Source organism: Fistularia commersonii, chromosome 11 (genome assembly GCF_037954325.1).
Source record: "Fistularia commersonii isolate RoL2024-O1a breed Wild chromosome 11, RoL_Fcom_v1.0, whole genome shotgun sequence".
In the NCBI taxonomy this organism is placed as follows: domain Eukaryota; kingdom Metazoa; phylum Chordata; class Actinopteri; order Syngnathiformes; family Fistulariidae; genus Fistularia; species Fistularia commersonii.
The window spans coordinates 2,040,788-2,052,425 of record NC_141294.1 but is presented as its reverse complement, the minus strand read 5'-3'; the positions used below and the strand labels follow the sequence as shown (position 1 = coordinate 2,052,425).

General features: G+C 40.7%; 1 protein-coding gene across 1 annotated transcript; it reads right to left on the bottom strand.

Annotated features, from left to right (window-relative positions):
- Nucleotides 1-1,011: 1,011 nt before the first annotated feature.
- ice1 (KIAA0947-like (H. sapiens)) lies at nucleotides 1,012-11,619 on the bottom strand. Its single transcript, XM_086156034.1, has 20 exons — nucleotides 11,404-11,619; nucleotides 11,223-11,281; nucleotides 10,906-11,017; nucleotides 10,693-10,769; nucleotides 10,565-10,602; nucleotides 10,379-10,461; nucleotides 10,186-10,262; nucleotides 9,989-10,026; nucleotides 9,829-9,911; nucleotides 9,644-9,680; nucleotides 9,484-9,540; nucleotides 9,312-9,374; nucleotides 8,848-9,215; nucleotides 5,902-8,334; nucleotides 4,599-4,761; nucleotides 4,081-4,241; nucleotides 3,705-3,895; nucleotides 3,434-3,534; nucleotides 3,240-3,338; nucleotides 1,012-2,093 (listed from the first exon to the last, which is right to left on the bottom strand). Exons 1-20 carry the CDS (start codon nucleotides 11,491-11,493, stop codon nucleotides 1,912-1,914), a joined length of 4,512 nt encoding a protein of 1,503 aa, XP_086012160.1. The 5' UTR covers nucleotides 11,494-11,619; the 3' UTR covers nucleotides 1,012-1,911.
- Nucleotides 11,620-11,638: the final 19 nt, after the last annotated feature.

The following is an 11,638-nucleotide window of genomic DNA, read 5'->3' as shown; positions in this document are numbered from 1 at the left end:
ATGAAAGCATCAATAAATATGAGTTTAAATATAAATAAAAGAGACAATTAAAGATAGCAAAAGACATCCACAATGAATACACGTTGCACTAAAAGGCATTAATTTCCAGCAATGATTCACGGATGAAACGTTGTCAAGTGAAGAAATTCGAGTCCAGTGTCCAAGACAAGATTTCCACAAGAATTCACCGTGACCTGGATGGTTGACAACCTCCACAGACATTAGGTCACGCACAGGTTTAATTTGAAGGAAGTTCAATTTGACTGACATTATTCTGTTTCAGACAAGTAACAGCTGTGTATTTGAAAGTGAAACAAAATTTTAAAGATTAACTACTTCATATGTGGATGTCAGATGATAATGCAAACAGCCATTCATAAACCTTGACATGCATAATTACCCAGGGACGGTGTATTTATATAATATGATTTTAGGGTTCATCAAACCCTCATCCCTCTTTTCTAAAATGTCTTTTTATGTCAAACCTTCAAAATGTTGCAAGTGTGAGATAAAACAACTGTAATGTTTGTCACTGAAAAAATCCAGATATATTAAAAGTACATCACATCTGTGTGGCTGCGTAAAGGAAGGAAAACCTCGTCTTTTTTCAAGTCTTATTCAATCGCTTAAGTCATTTTATTATGATGAAAACATTTTGGTTAAATTCCCTTTGAAAAACAAACAAAAAAAATGCTTAGGTTTGACATAATAATAAGAATAAGAACAACTTTATTTATCCCGAAGGAAATTGTTGTGCCAGAGTTTCAAGTAAAACATAACAATAATAATAGTAGGAAATTGTATAAACAGTATAAAAAAATGTAATGTAATATGTAATGTAATATAAATGTACTATAATGTAATGTAATATAAATGACATGTAATACTTGAAAGAATTTAACAAAAAGGTTAATGTATTTTTGTTTTGTGGAAAAAAGCAGGTTGGATAAATGACATTAATCAAAGCTGTCAAAGTTAAACAGTAAAGTGACAGACTAATTTTCAATCTCTTAGATATAAAACGTTCCGCTTGATATAAATTAATTTGACCAAGATCTGTGTAAAAAGTGTCATCAACTGATGATGTAGATAAGACACAACTCTTCTAATTCAATATTTTACAAATTTAATAAGGCTTTTATTTTGAAGATGCAATCTGGAACGTTTTATTCTTGACACTGGAGGAAAAAGTGAGAATGTCTGTAAGTGTAAGATTTTAACTTGCAAGATCTATATATCAGGACAAAAGGTTAGACAAGGTGTTCATTAAATGAAATTATTTAATTGTTAGTGAGATAATCTTATATAAATGTAAAGGCAGTGAAGTGATGACCACATGGATTAATTCAATAGGTCTGATTTTTAATTTGGAAAAAATAAATTACTTCAAAAACTGTACAACTTTTCACTGTGTTGACATTATTTTTCAACAATATACATATGGACAGCTCATATTTACAAAAAGATGCAACATACACAACATTACCATCATCCAATTAGAACACACAGTAACTTTTAAAATGACCTGAGTATCTTTTGCCACCAGATTAAATAATGGATGTTGACAGCCGAGTTCAAGGAGAACACACTTCTAGTTTCTGACACTGAAAAAGGAGCAGCATTTGCTGCAATGCATATAAAGTATACCCCATTCTATTACAGGAATATCAGAGAAAATTAGATGACATTTAAAAAAAGACTGAAATTGAGATGCAAAGTAAATGTCCGACCTGCTATCGGCCTGACTGTACAAGATGCAGACAATTAGACTAAAACATTTACACACAAATTATGTCCGGATGGGAGGATTTTTTAGTCTACCAGGAAGACGGTTAAAGTAACTAAAGCTTTACATTGCATATGTGTTTGTATGGGTTCTCGACGTCCGCAGGTATGCGCAACGCATGCCTGTCAGCTCTCAACCTGTCTACAGATTGAGGCGAGCTGGTTCATACAGCTGGTGATGGCAGGGGGGACACACTGAGATGTTTCCTCTCTCCAACATGCAAGCACATGCAGGGCTTGTTTGGGGTTGCAGGGCGACAGGTCGGAGATGCAGTACATGGCAGCTAACTGGACCTCCCATGGCACGCCTAGAAAGAAAGAAAGGAAAAACAAAAACAAACACAGATTAATAATCCTTTTCAGTAATTTAACCCTCATGTTCTGATGAGGCAGGCAAAATAATCATGATGGCAAGCTATTGTGTGATTTTACAAGCAGGCAAATAAAATGACTTAACTAGATCTACAAATGTATTACTTCAAATTAGCCCTGATTAAGATAAGATAAAAACAACTTATGATAATAACTGTTCTCCCCTGTGTTGGAGGGGCTGTGGCATAACGGGGGGACTTTTCCCACATTTTTTGGGACTGCCCTACACTGATGAAATTCTGGGAAGTGGTAAAAAAACAAATAAGTGAGATTTTAAAATTAAACAGACCAATTGATCCACAGCAATTTATTATGGGTACAGCATCAACAAGCGATTTAAGGAAAAACCAGGTGCTTTTGCTTAGAGTTCTTCTATTAATTGCACATAAAATGATCACAGTAAACTGGCTCAAACCCCACCCACGAACCCATACCAGTGGCGTCAGAGGCTTAAGGATGGAAACTGCATGGAACGCATAACAGCAAACTTACGACTTCAGACAGACCTATATCTTGACAAATGGGCACCCATTAAAAAATATTTGGAGAGTTGAAGATATTATCTCTATTTGACTGAGTTAGTTGTTTTTTTTTTGTTTGTTTGTTTGTGTTTTGTTTTTAATCAATTTCTTTCTTTATTTATTTTATCTTTTATTTATTTCTTTCATTTATTATTAATTTTTTTATATTATTTTTTGCTTGCTAGTGAGGAAATAAGTGACCTATAAAGAATATTGTATAATGTGCATCTTGTTATGAGGTTTTAAAAGAATGTGTGTGACTCTGTCAAGGAACCTGTTCTAATAAATGTTCAAAAAAAAAAAAAGATAAGAACAACTTTATTTATCCCAAAGGAAATTATTGTGCCAGAGTTTCAAGCAAAACATAACAATAATAGATAATAGTAGGGAGGAGGGGGAATAAGAAATACAATAAAATATAAAGTGTCAAGGTTAAGGCTATCAAGTGTTTTGAGGTCTTAACAAGTACAAACATTTGAATATTCCCTTCGGCTGAAGGAAGAGGAATTAAAAAGTCTGATAGCCTCAGGTAGGAAAGAATTATTTCCCATATTTTCATACCTTCATCGTTGGCGTGCCGGCCAAACGCATTCATGATGTTTGCCATATTTAACACCGACCCGACTTTCCTCTCTTTGATTCCCAGCTGACCGAGGCATCCTATTTCAGAACAAGAAAGAATATTTCATTGTTGTCAGGGTTTTAACTACGATCGCCAGCGTCCTTAATAACCGTGTAAATAATCCCAAACTGACCGATGAGTCGGAGGACGGAGGCAACGGTCACATCGGAGATCGGGGTTTGTTGATCTCTCGGCTGTGTCACCCAGGTGTTCATTAATGGCCACAAATCCTGGCTGTGAGGGAACAGTCAACAAATCAGTGCATGTCTGCATCATGCTTGCTTTTTTTTTTTTTTTTTTCAAAATTACAAGGGATAAAGCAAAAACACAAGGGTGTGGGAGGGGTTGCAGTTCCCTGTATAACAACTCAGAACAGTTAATCGCACGATTAAAAATGGACTTACGCCAGAATATTTTCGTAGGTCCACTTCCACATCTTGTGTGCGCAGAGGACGTGCAGCGTGAAGATTCGCTCCCAAGCCTCGGGTTCCAGGTCAACGCCGTACCGACTGTGTTTTGCAAAAGACAACCCCGACCCGGTCTGAATTTGGGACAGAGTCCTGGACATCAGCTGGTCAATGTCACATGGAGGGGTCTGCAAAATAAAAATGTAAGTTCAATTTATTCAAAAAGCGATAAGAGGAGAAACTGACAATTCAATTCTATTAAAGCAAGTTTGATATTGCTGCATTAATTAAATTACCGAAATAGCCTTCAATTAATGAGCGACTTAACAAATCGTAATAAGAAATAAAAACTCCAACTCTGCAAATACTGTACCTTCTCCCAGCCAAGGTAGGCTGACAGACAGCTGGAAAGCTCTTTTGGTGCTTTCAGTTTGGTGACAGCGTGAATTGCCTGGCACAGAACGCTGCTGTGTGACAGAAAACTGGGCCACGTTGTCACCATAAACAAAATGAGCTTCGTGCAACTGGGGAAATCTGAGCGCAGGAAAATACAAGGGAGGAAAGAAATGAATCCAAATTCACAATGAGCGACCCGAAGATGACATCACTAATCGAGTAATCAGGGAGGGAAAAAAACAAACAAACAGAACTACACAACAAAACTCCTTCTTTTTCTGTTTATACAATTTTCTACTGTTATATTTTTCTTGTAGCTCTGGCACAATTTCCTTTGGGATAAATAAAGCTGTTCTTATTCTTATTCTTACACTCTGTAAGCTAATGCGTGATAAGCAATTCATTGCCAAAATCTTTTCACAATGAATCTCAAGTATCTGAAAAAACAATAAATATATCTGATCTTAAACAGAGAGAAATAAGAGGAGCCCTTACCTTCTGTGAGGATGTTGTAGGCCAGGATACGCGGCTTCTGCCAGTCTCTCTGCTGTCGACAGACTCCGGTGTAAACCCGACAGAGGGCGAGCATGAAGTTTTCGCAGAGTTCTTCTTTCTCGGTTTTCAGTTTGCTAACGATGGCCGACATCGCATCATCCGCCTTGGGTTCGAAGAGAACAACGGAAAAAGATTCAGGCTACAAGCGAAAAGCAGTAACTACTTCCTTAACTACACCGTATGTTGCTTTTGATCTTTTGTGAACAATTCTTATGGCGTAACATTAAATAAACAACCATAATGTAGTGCAGATATCACAAAGCAATTGAGCAAACGAGGTGTAGAATTAAATATTATTGTGCTAATAACTGTTCGTAGCATTAGCGGTTGCTGGACTGAAGCTCGGTCAGGGGTCGGCTACCTCAACAAGTATTAAATTAAAATATATTTTATTTTAGTTCCTTCATTTTTAGAATGTAATTTTAAATTTGAAGATCATGGCTATCTTTCTAAAACCTAAATGAAGTGTGTTAAAATATTTTTGTCTCTTTTAATAAACGACTGCACGCATCAGTAAAAGGACGGCTGTCATTTTTGGTTTGCTCCCGGTGGATCATTTAAGTTTGGCTTTTTTTCATGAATACAAGCAGGACTCAAATAGACATTAAGTATTTTTCTTAAAAGTAACCTTCAACCAGACGTCCTTTTTTGCCGAGTTCAAAATGTTTTGTTGCATGCAGGAATATAATTTGGTTTTCTCCACAGTTGTTCATTGCAACACATTTTGATTTACATACATTCAACGCATTTTTGTCACATGCACAGAGTAGAAACCTGTTTTCCTGTGCGGTGACATTCCTTCTTTGCTGTTTTGTAGTGCAATTGGACACATAGCTTAAAGGCTATGTAAAAAACGTAATATGCCGTGTTAATTCATTTTAAATTTCAAAAGGGTCGCGTGGCTCTCCGTGTTTTCTTTACTGTGGGGAAACGGGTCCGAACGGCTCTTTGAGCGGTAAAGGTTGCCGACCCCTGAGCTCGGTGAACGACAATAACACTCTGCATTCTCATTATCTGAATAATAATATCTATCCCTGCACGCAGGGTCGCTGTTAGGCTGGAGCCAGTAGTCATGGTCTTCAGTTGGATTCAGCCACACAGGTATTATCGCCACTTAAATCAGGCCAACGATGAGAGATAATTCAATTCCTCATATTGAAAACCCAACGGCGACAGTTTAAATCAAACTCACTGTTAAAGAAGAGACATTAAATGCCAAGCGGGATAACTCATACATACTAACCAGGCAGCTCTGAGAAATCTCAGCGACGACTTGTTTCTCCTCGTCGGTCAGGACGGGCTTTGTGGGCAGACAGCCCACATAGAGGTGGCTCTGAATCACCGGCAACAAATCAAAGGCCTGTTTTTCAATTCTATTTAAAAAGACGGCGATTGGATCCCGCTCCGCGCCCTCTTCGACTTCTGTCGAGCGAGACGCTTCATTTTCGAGCTGCTTAAGTTTCGGGGTCTCGGGCGAGACGGACTCGTCTCCGCTATTCGAGGAGGCGGAGGAGGGCACGCGCTTGCGGCCGATGGCGGGAGAGCGGTTATCTAGCTTGAGACATTTGCGGTTTTTAGGTTGCGGCAAATTGGCGGCGGGCCTCTTTTGCCCTCTCGTCTCAGTCTCTGTAAAAGCGGTCGAGGTGGAATTGACGGTTTTAAATCCGGACACCTGACTGTCGGTCGTTGCGGGCGACGCTCCGCTCTCCGAGGCGCACACGCTGAGGTTTCCTCTGAGAATGGACAGAGTGCGGGCGCGCGCAGACAGTTCTGGGTACATGGTGTCCAGAATTCTCATGGAGTTTTCCTGCGACGGGCTGGAGGACGTGGGAGTGGAGCTACTCGCGGCGGAAGGGAGGCGACCAGGGACAGGAACGGCGTGTTTGGGAGTGGCTGAGCCGAACTGGAGAGGTGATGAGAGAACTCCATTTGGAGGAAGTGGACTGTTGACGGATGGGGTGGTTGTTTGCTGATCGGTGGGTGTTGGCGGGGTTTGAACGGGAGCGGTGGGAGAATCCGCCCCGTCCATCGGCGACGGAAACAAGAGCTTTCCGATGGCTTGCCGAGGATTGATGGATTTCCCTGCCTTCGGAGGCGTTTCCAGGGGGGTGAGGAGACGGGGGAGGGGAGGTCCCATTGCGCAGCGAACTTCACCGATGGACTCTGACGGTAGAGCTGTTTCTGCGGGTGCAGGCTCTTTCCCGTCTTTTTTTTCTTTTCCATCTTCCAGTACTTCTACACGAGCGTCTAGTCCATTCGTGATAGGGTGACGAGAAGTTTGTTCAACGCAAGATTCTTCCCGGGTTGAATCGCTCTCCTCGGCCTTTCCTGCAACTCTTTCTTCCTGCAAATTGGTCGAAGCCTGCAATGTTTTAGCGTTGTTCATTTCAACTTCCTCCTTGGAGTTAAATTCCATGCTCTCTCCGGGTAAAGAACAAGCTGGACTCACAGTTTCGCACGCTGAATGTATGTTATTGTTTGAAGATGCGGAGTGAAGAGTTTTAGTGTCAGGCGAATATTTACGCTCAATGTTTTCACAACTTAATGTCTGTATGTGAAAACCATTGAATGAGGGTTGAATGTTCTTGCTCGCATGACCAGATTCTTGATTTGCGATGGTTACATCTGAAACACCTGTCTTAGATATCGGAGGCGTAATGGTTCTAGTTAATCGCAATGAACCACGAGATGGATGATCTGCAGCGGTTCCTTCTTCCTCTTCGATAATATTCATTACGAACGAATCATCTGCAGAGTCATGCTTGTTTTCGCCATTAGGGATTTGATTGGTTACACACACTTTAGTGTCACTGCTTGACGTACATGGGTTGCCTTCTTTTAATCCTAAATCCTTCTCAAAAGGTGCTGACTTCTTCTTGGTCTTCAGGGCCGTAGTATCGGGACATCTTAGATCTATACTACATGACTCCAGGTTAATCTTATGGTTTTGCGAATTTACATGATCACTTTTAACACTGTTGTCCCGCGCAGAAAAACTGCACGTTGACGGAGTAACGGGAGAAGTTTTCTGCTGCACTTCCAGTTCTTCCTTGGTTTCTTCAGTGGTACCTGCTGACTCCTCACCATCGGGCTCCGGGATTTCAGCACCACCAGACACACAAGAGATTGTGTCTGTGTCAATTCCAGTAGCACTTTCAGGGTGATTTTTGCATGCCTCTGCTTGAGTAGATTCCAGCGATACCTCTCCTATTCTTTCATGGCTACACAGAGAGCTCCGATGAGGACTTTTCAAACAGGATAGCGCTCGGCTTGCGCTGGAGTCACTCTCTGACAAGTTGTTTGTGCCTTTTCTTGAAGCTACTGATGAATGTGATGGAGATGATGACAGCGATGCCGGTGGAATGAAAGTTACTGGGTCCGGCTCGAGCTGCATCGCTTCATTATTGGAAGAGGTTCTTTTATCCTTCACTTCTGATATGTCGCGTGGCTCGTGTCGTCCCAGGGAGTCACTGGAGTGCTTTTCTTTGACACGGTGTTCAGTTTCCTGTGCAGTGACCTTGGACATGTCACTGTTTTCCTCTGCTGGTGAGCTGGACGACACTGGTGTTGGGATGAGAACGGACTCCTTTTGATGAAGACGAGCAGGGTGAACTAAAGGTGCGGCGTGGCTGCTCAGTTGCCCATCGACTGTCTCCGTAGGCTCTATTTCCATGTCCTGAAAGGTGAAAAACACGTTTCTCAAACACAATTCACGACAGGTCAAACGGCTAGTAAACTAAACCGAACGAACAGATCAGACTAACATTTAACAAGAAGGTTTATGCCAAATACCGATTCAGTTGACGGATCAAAATACTGTAATTTCCGGACGATAAGCCGCGACTTTTTTCACGTAAACAACGATGCGGCTAATATGTGGACTTTTTTGGGTGGGGGGCGCTAACGAGCTTCACGCCGCTAAAACATTTTTCCTCGTCATATCGGACCGATGAAATGACCAGGAGACTCTGAGTCCCTTACGAAGACGACTTTGACGGTTTTAGTGCGCAGGAGGAAGCCCGAGATAGCGATCGGCTAGCCGGTGCAGCTTATATTCAGGTGCGCTCAATAGTCCTGAAATTACAGTAGTTTGTAGTTTTTTTTTATTATAATCCTAACCCAAGACATTTCAAATTATTTAACAATACTAACAGGCGCTGGAATTAGACAGCCTTTTGGGAGTACTTACCAAATCTGGCAGCGGTGAGAGACAGGGAAACACCGGCTCAAACAATCTGAGTATCTCCTCAACAGACTGCTCACAGCTGACGATGTCAGCCGACGACGGCTCAGTTCTGTGTTCTCTGGGTGGCTGCCTGCTCTTTATGGGAGAGGACGTTCGGGCCTCGACACCCGTAAACTTCGGTGAGGGTTTTTGCCGGATAGTTTTCTTTGCAGGAGGCGATTGTTTTAGTTGTTTACATGTGGCCTTCGCCTCTGTGGGGAAACACTGGGTTGCACTGACGCTGGGGGAAGACATCGCTGGCCCGTTACTCAGGCGGGGAGGTGTTTTTGGTAACGAAATGGATAGAGACTCCTTACATTTGAAGTTGGACTCTGAAATGAGATGAATATGGACACGGAGAAACTGTAAACGAAATAAAACAAAAAAATTGCATTTGAAAGATGCGGCAGAGCTGACTGGGTCCTCACCATGTGATTGGTGCAGAGGCTCCACACAGGCCCACAAACTTTCTAGAAGCATTCTGACCTTTTCTAAAAGGTAAAAAAACAGCATTCACAAACAGATGTCAGTTAAAACAAGAGTAAATGTTAACTCACTTTTCAACTTCAGTTACTTGTATGAGATGAAACCGCCGTTTACCTTTATCAACTTTAGGCTCCTTTGGTGTACTTGCTTGAGTTGATGTGCTTCTATATTCTGTGGCGAAAAAGGTTTTTCTACTAAATATTTAAAACTCAAAGACTTTCTTTCATCCGTCAGAGGCTTTTAAAAAAACAAGGAAACCTTTGAAATTGCTTACCTTTATTACGCTCCCTCTCCAACACGATCAGTCTTTGCTACAAACAAAAATTGCATTTTTAATGGGTGCCAGGCACGACGGTTTCACTGAATAGTTACTATTGAAATATTTCTGTAAAAGACAAACATATTCTAGTACTGTTAGAAAAAAGGTTTAAGACAACGTCCGTTCATAAGCCACTTCACCTGCAGGTCACCAATGTTTCTCTCAAGAAGAATCTGATCTTTAGTCAGCTGAGATATTTGAAGGTCCTTTTTGGAAACCGATTCTGCAATTAGAAGGGAGAAACTTTAGACATAAGAAATCACAAAACCAAGGTTTCTTTATTTGTCATCAGACACAAACCTTCAAGCCGTTTCACTTCAATTACAAGGTTATCCTTTCTGTTGATAAGAAAGCAAAAGGAAAACACAATGAAATCAGTATCAATGATGTTTTCATGAATCAAACATTAGAAAAATTTCATCACAGGACACAGAAAATGACGATCATTTATGTCTAATCTTACAATTAGAAATCATGTCTGTCATACAGGCTCTTACATGCTTGTTGTCTTTGCATTTTCTCTTTTCAGTATTTCAACTTGATCTGCTACTTTCTGTGAATTCCTCAATGAAGTCTGATGAGAGGAAAAGAGAATCATAAAAACATTTCAGAATATATATTATATCCATAATATGGAACTAAAAGGGGGGCTCAGTGACTCAATATTTTTTACAAATATTTGTTACTTACTTGTGTTTCTAGCAAATCATTTTCTGTTAAAGCCTTTTCTCTCTTTAGCTGAGCAGTTTCAAGTGCTAGGTTTCCATTCAGTTCTAAAACAAAAACGGTGGATCATCACACTTGTATACATAATTATTACGAACCTGTCATGCAACATTTTGCAAGAGTAACTCTCAGAATGTGCCTGAAAAGTACCTTTCGCTTCCTTTAGCTGTTGCTCAAGCCTCTTATTCCTAGGAGATAGAAGACAAACTTTCATTACTCGATTTTTTAAGACAGTATCATCACATTAATGGTATGTTTATAAAACTTATGGTCTTTACACTGCAGCTGTGTCACTCTGCTCTTGCTTCATCTTTTCCATCATTTCAGACATTTTTTTATAGTCCTCAAGAGAACTCTATGAAAGCAAAACAAAATAAGAAAGAACAGTGTAAGGGCATTTTCATATATTCTGATGAAGGCTGCACAAATGTTATATGTGTTATAGTGATTTTAACACGAGAGGAACATGATTATATATAAAAAAAAGAAACCTTTTTCTCTTCCAGTTCCGCTTGTATAGAATCATAATCTGCTGTCTTATTCTCCAATGTAGCCAGCCTTTGCCGCAGCTCTTCCAGCTGTTGCTGTAGCTGGATTGTGTCACTGTATGGATACATGTCAAAACACAGTCAGACAAGTGGAATGCAACATTCGAAATGCATTTAGAAGTCTCTACAAATTACTACTATCACTGCCAAAAACCAACAACTCTGTTTTGCTGAAATTGAGTATCCTAAGAGGAATAAGGTACAAACATGTCCCAAAACATATTTGACCAGAGCTCGGTAGCATGACATCTACTACTCACTCAGAAATCGTTATCTTCTGTTTCAAAGCCAGGAATGACGACACGTATTCGGTCAGGCTCTGTCATGGAAAGGGAGCAGTTAAAACACAAATTGGTCCAGAAGTTATTAAAAAGATCGTCAGTCAGAAATTATTCGGTAGCCAAAAAACTTGTTGAGAGTGCGTCGGTGCTCCGGACAGACCTGATGTAAGACAGAGCAGTTTTGGCAGTTCCCCGTCGTCGCGTCCGCGGCTATGGCTACCATTTTGGAATGGCTGTCCCCGGGCATCATGGTAAGACAAATTAAAAGGCTGCTCTTACAGTCGTAACTGTGCGGTACCTAATTCGACAACCATATCTCAAATACACGATCCTCCACAATGGTTCAAAACAACCTCACACATTTTCGCGTCTCTCACGTTGACGAAGGACCCGAC

Bases quoted from the DNA above. Each gene is read 5' to 3' on its own strand.
- ice1 (XM_086156034.1), bottom strand. From the start codon at position 11,493: ATGATGCCCGGGGACAGCCATTCCAAAATGGTAGCCATAGCCGCGGAC. The intron at 11,282-11,403 runs GTCTGTCCGGAG...TTTCCATGACAG, and splicing joins ACTGCTCTGTCTTACATCAG to AGCCTGACCGAATACGTGTC. The intron at 3,535-3,704 runs GTAAGTCCATTT...GTTCCCTCACAG, and splicing joins ACCTACGAAAATATTCTGGC to CCAGGATTTGTGGCCATTAA.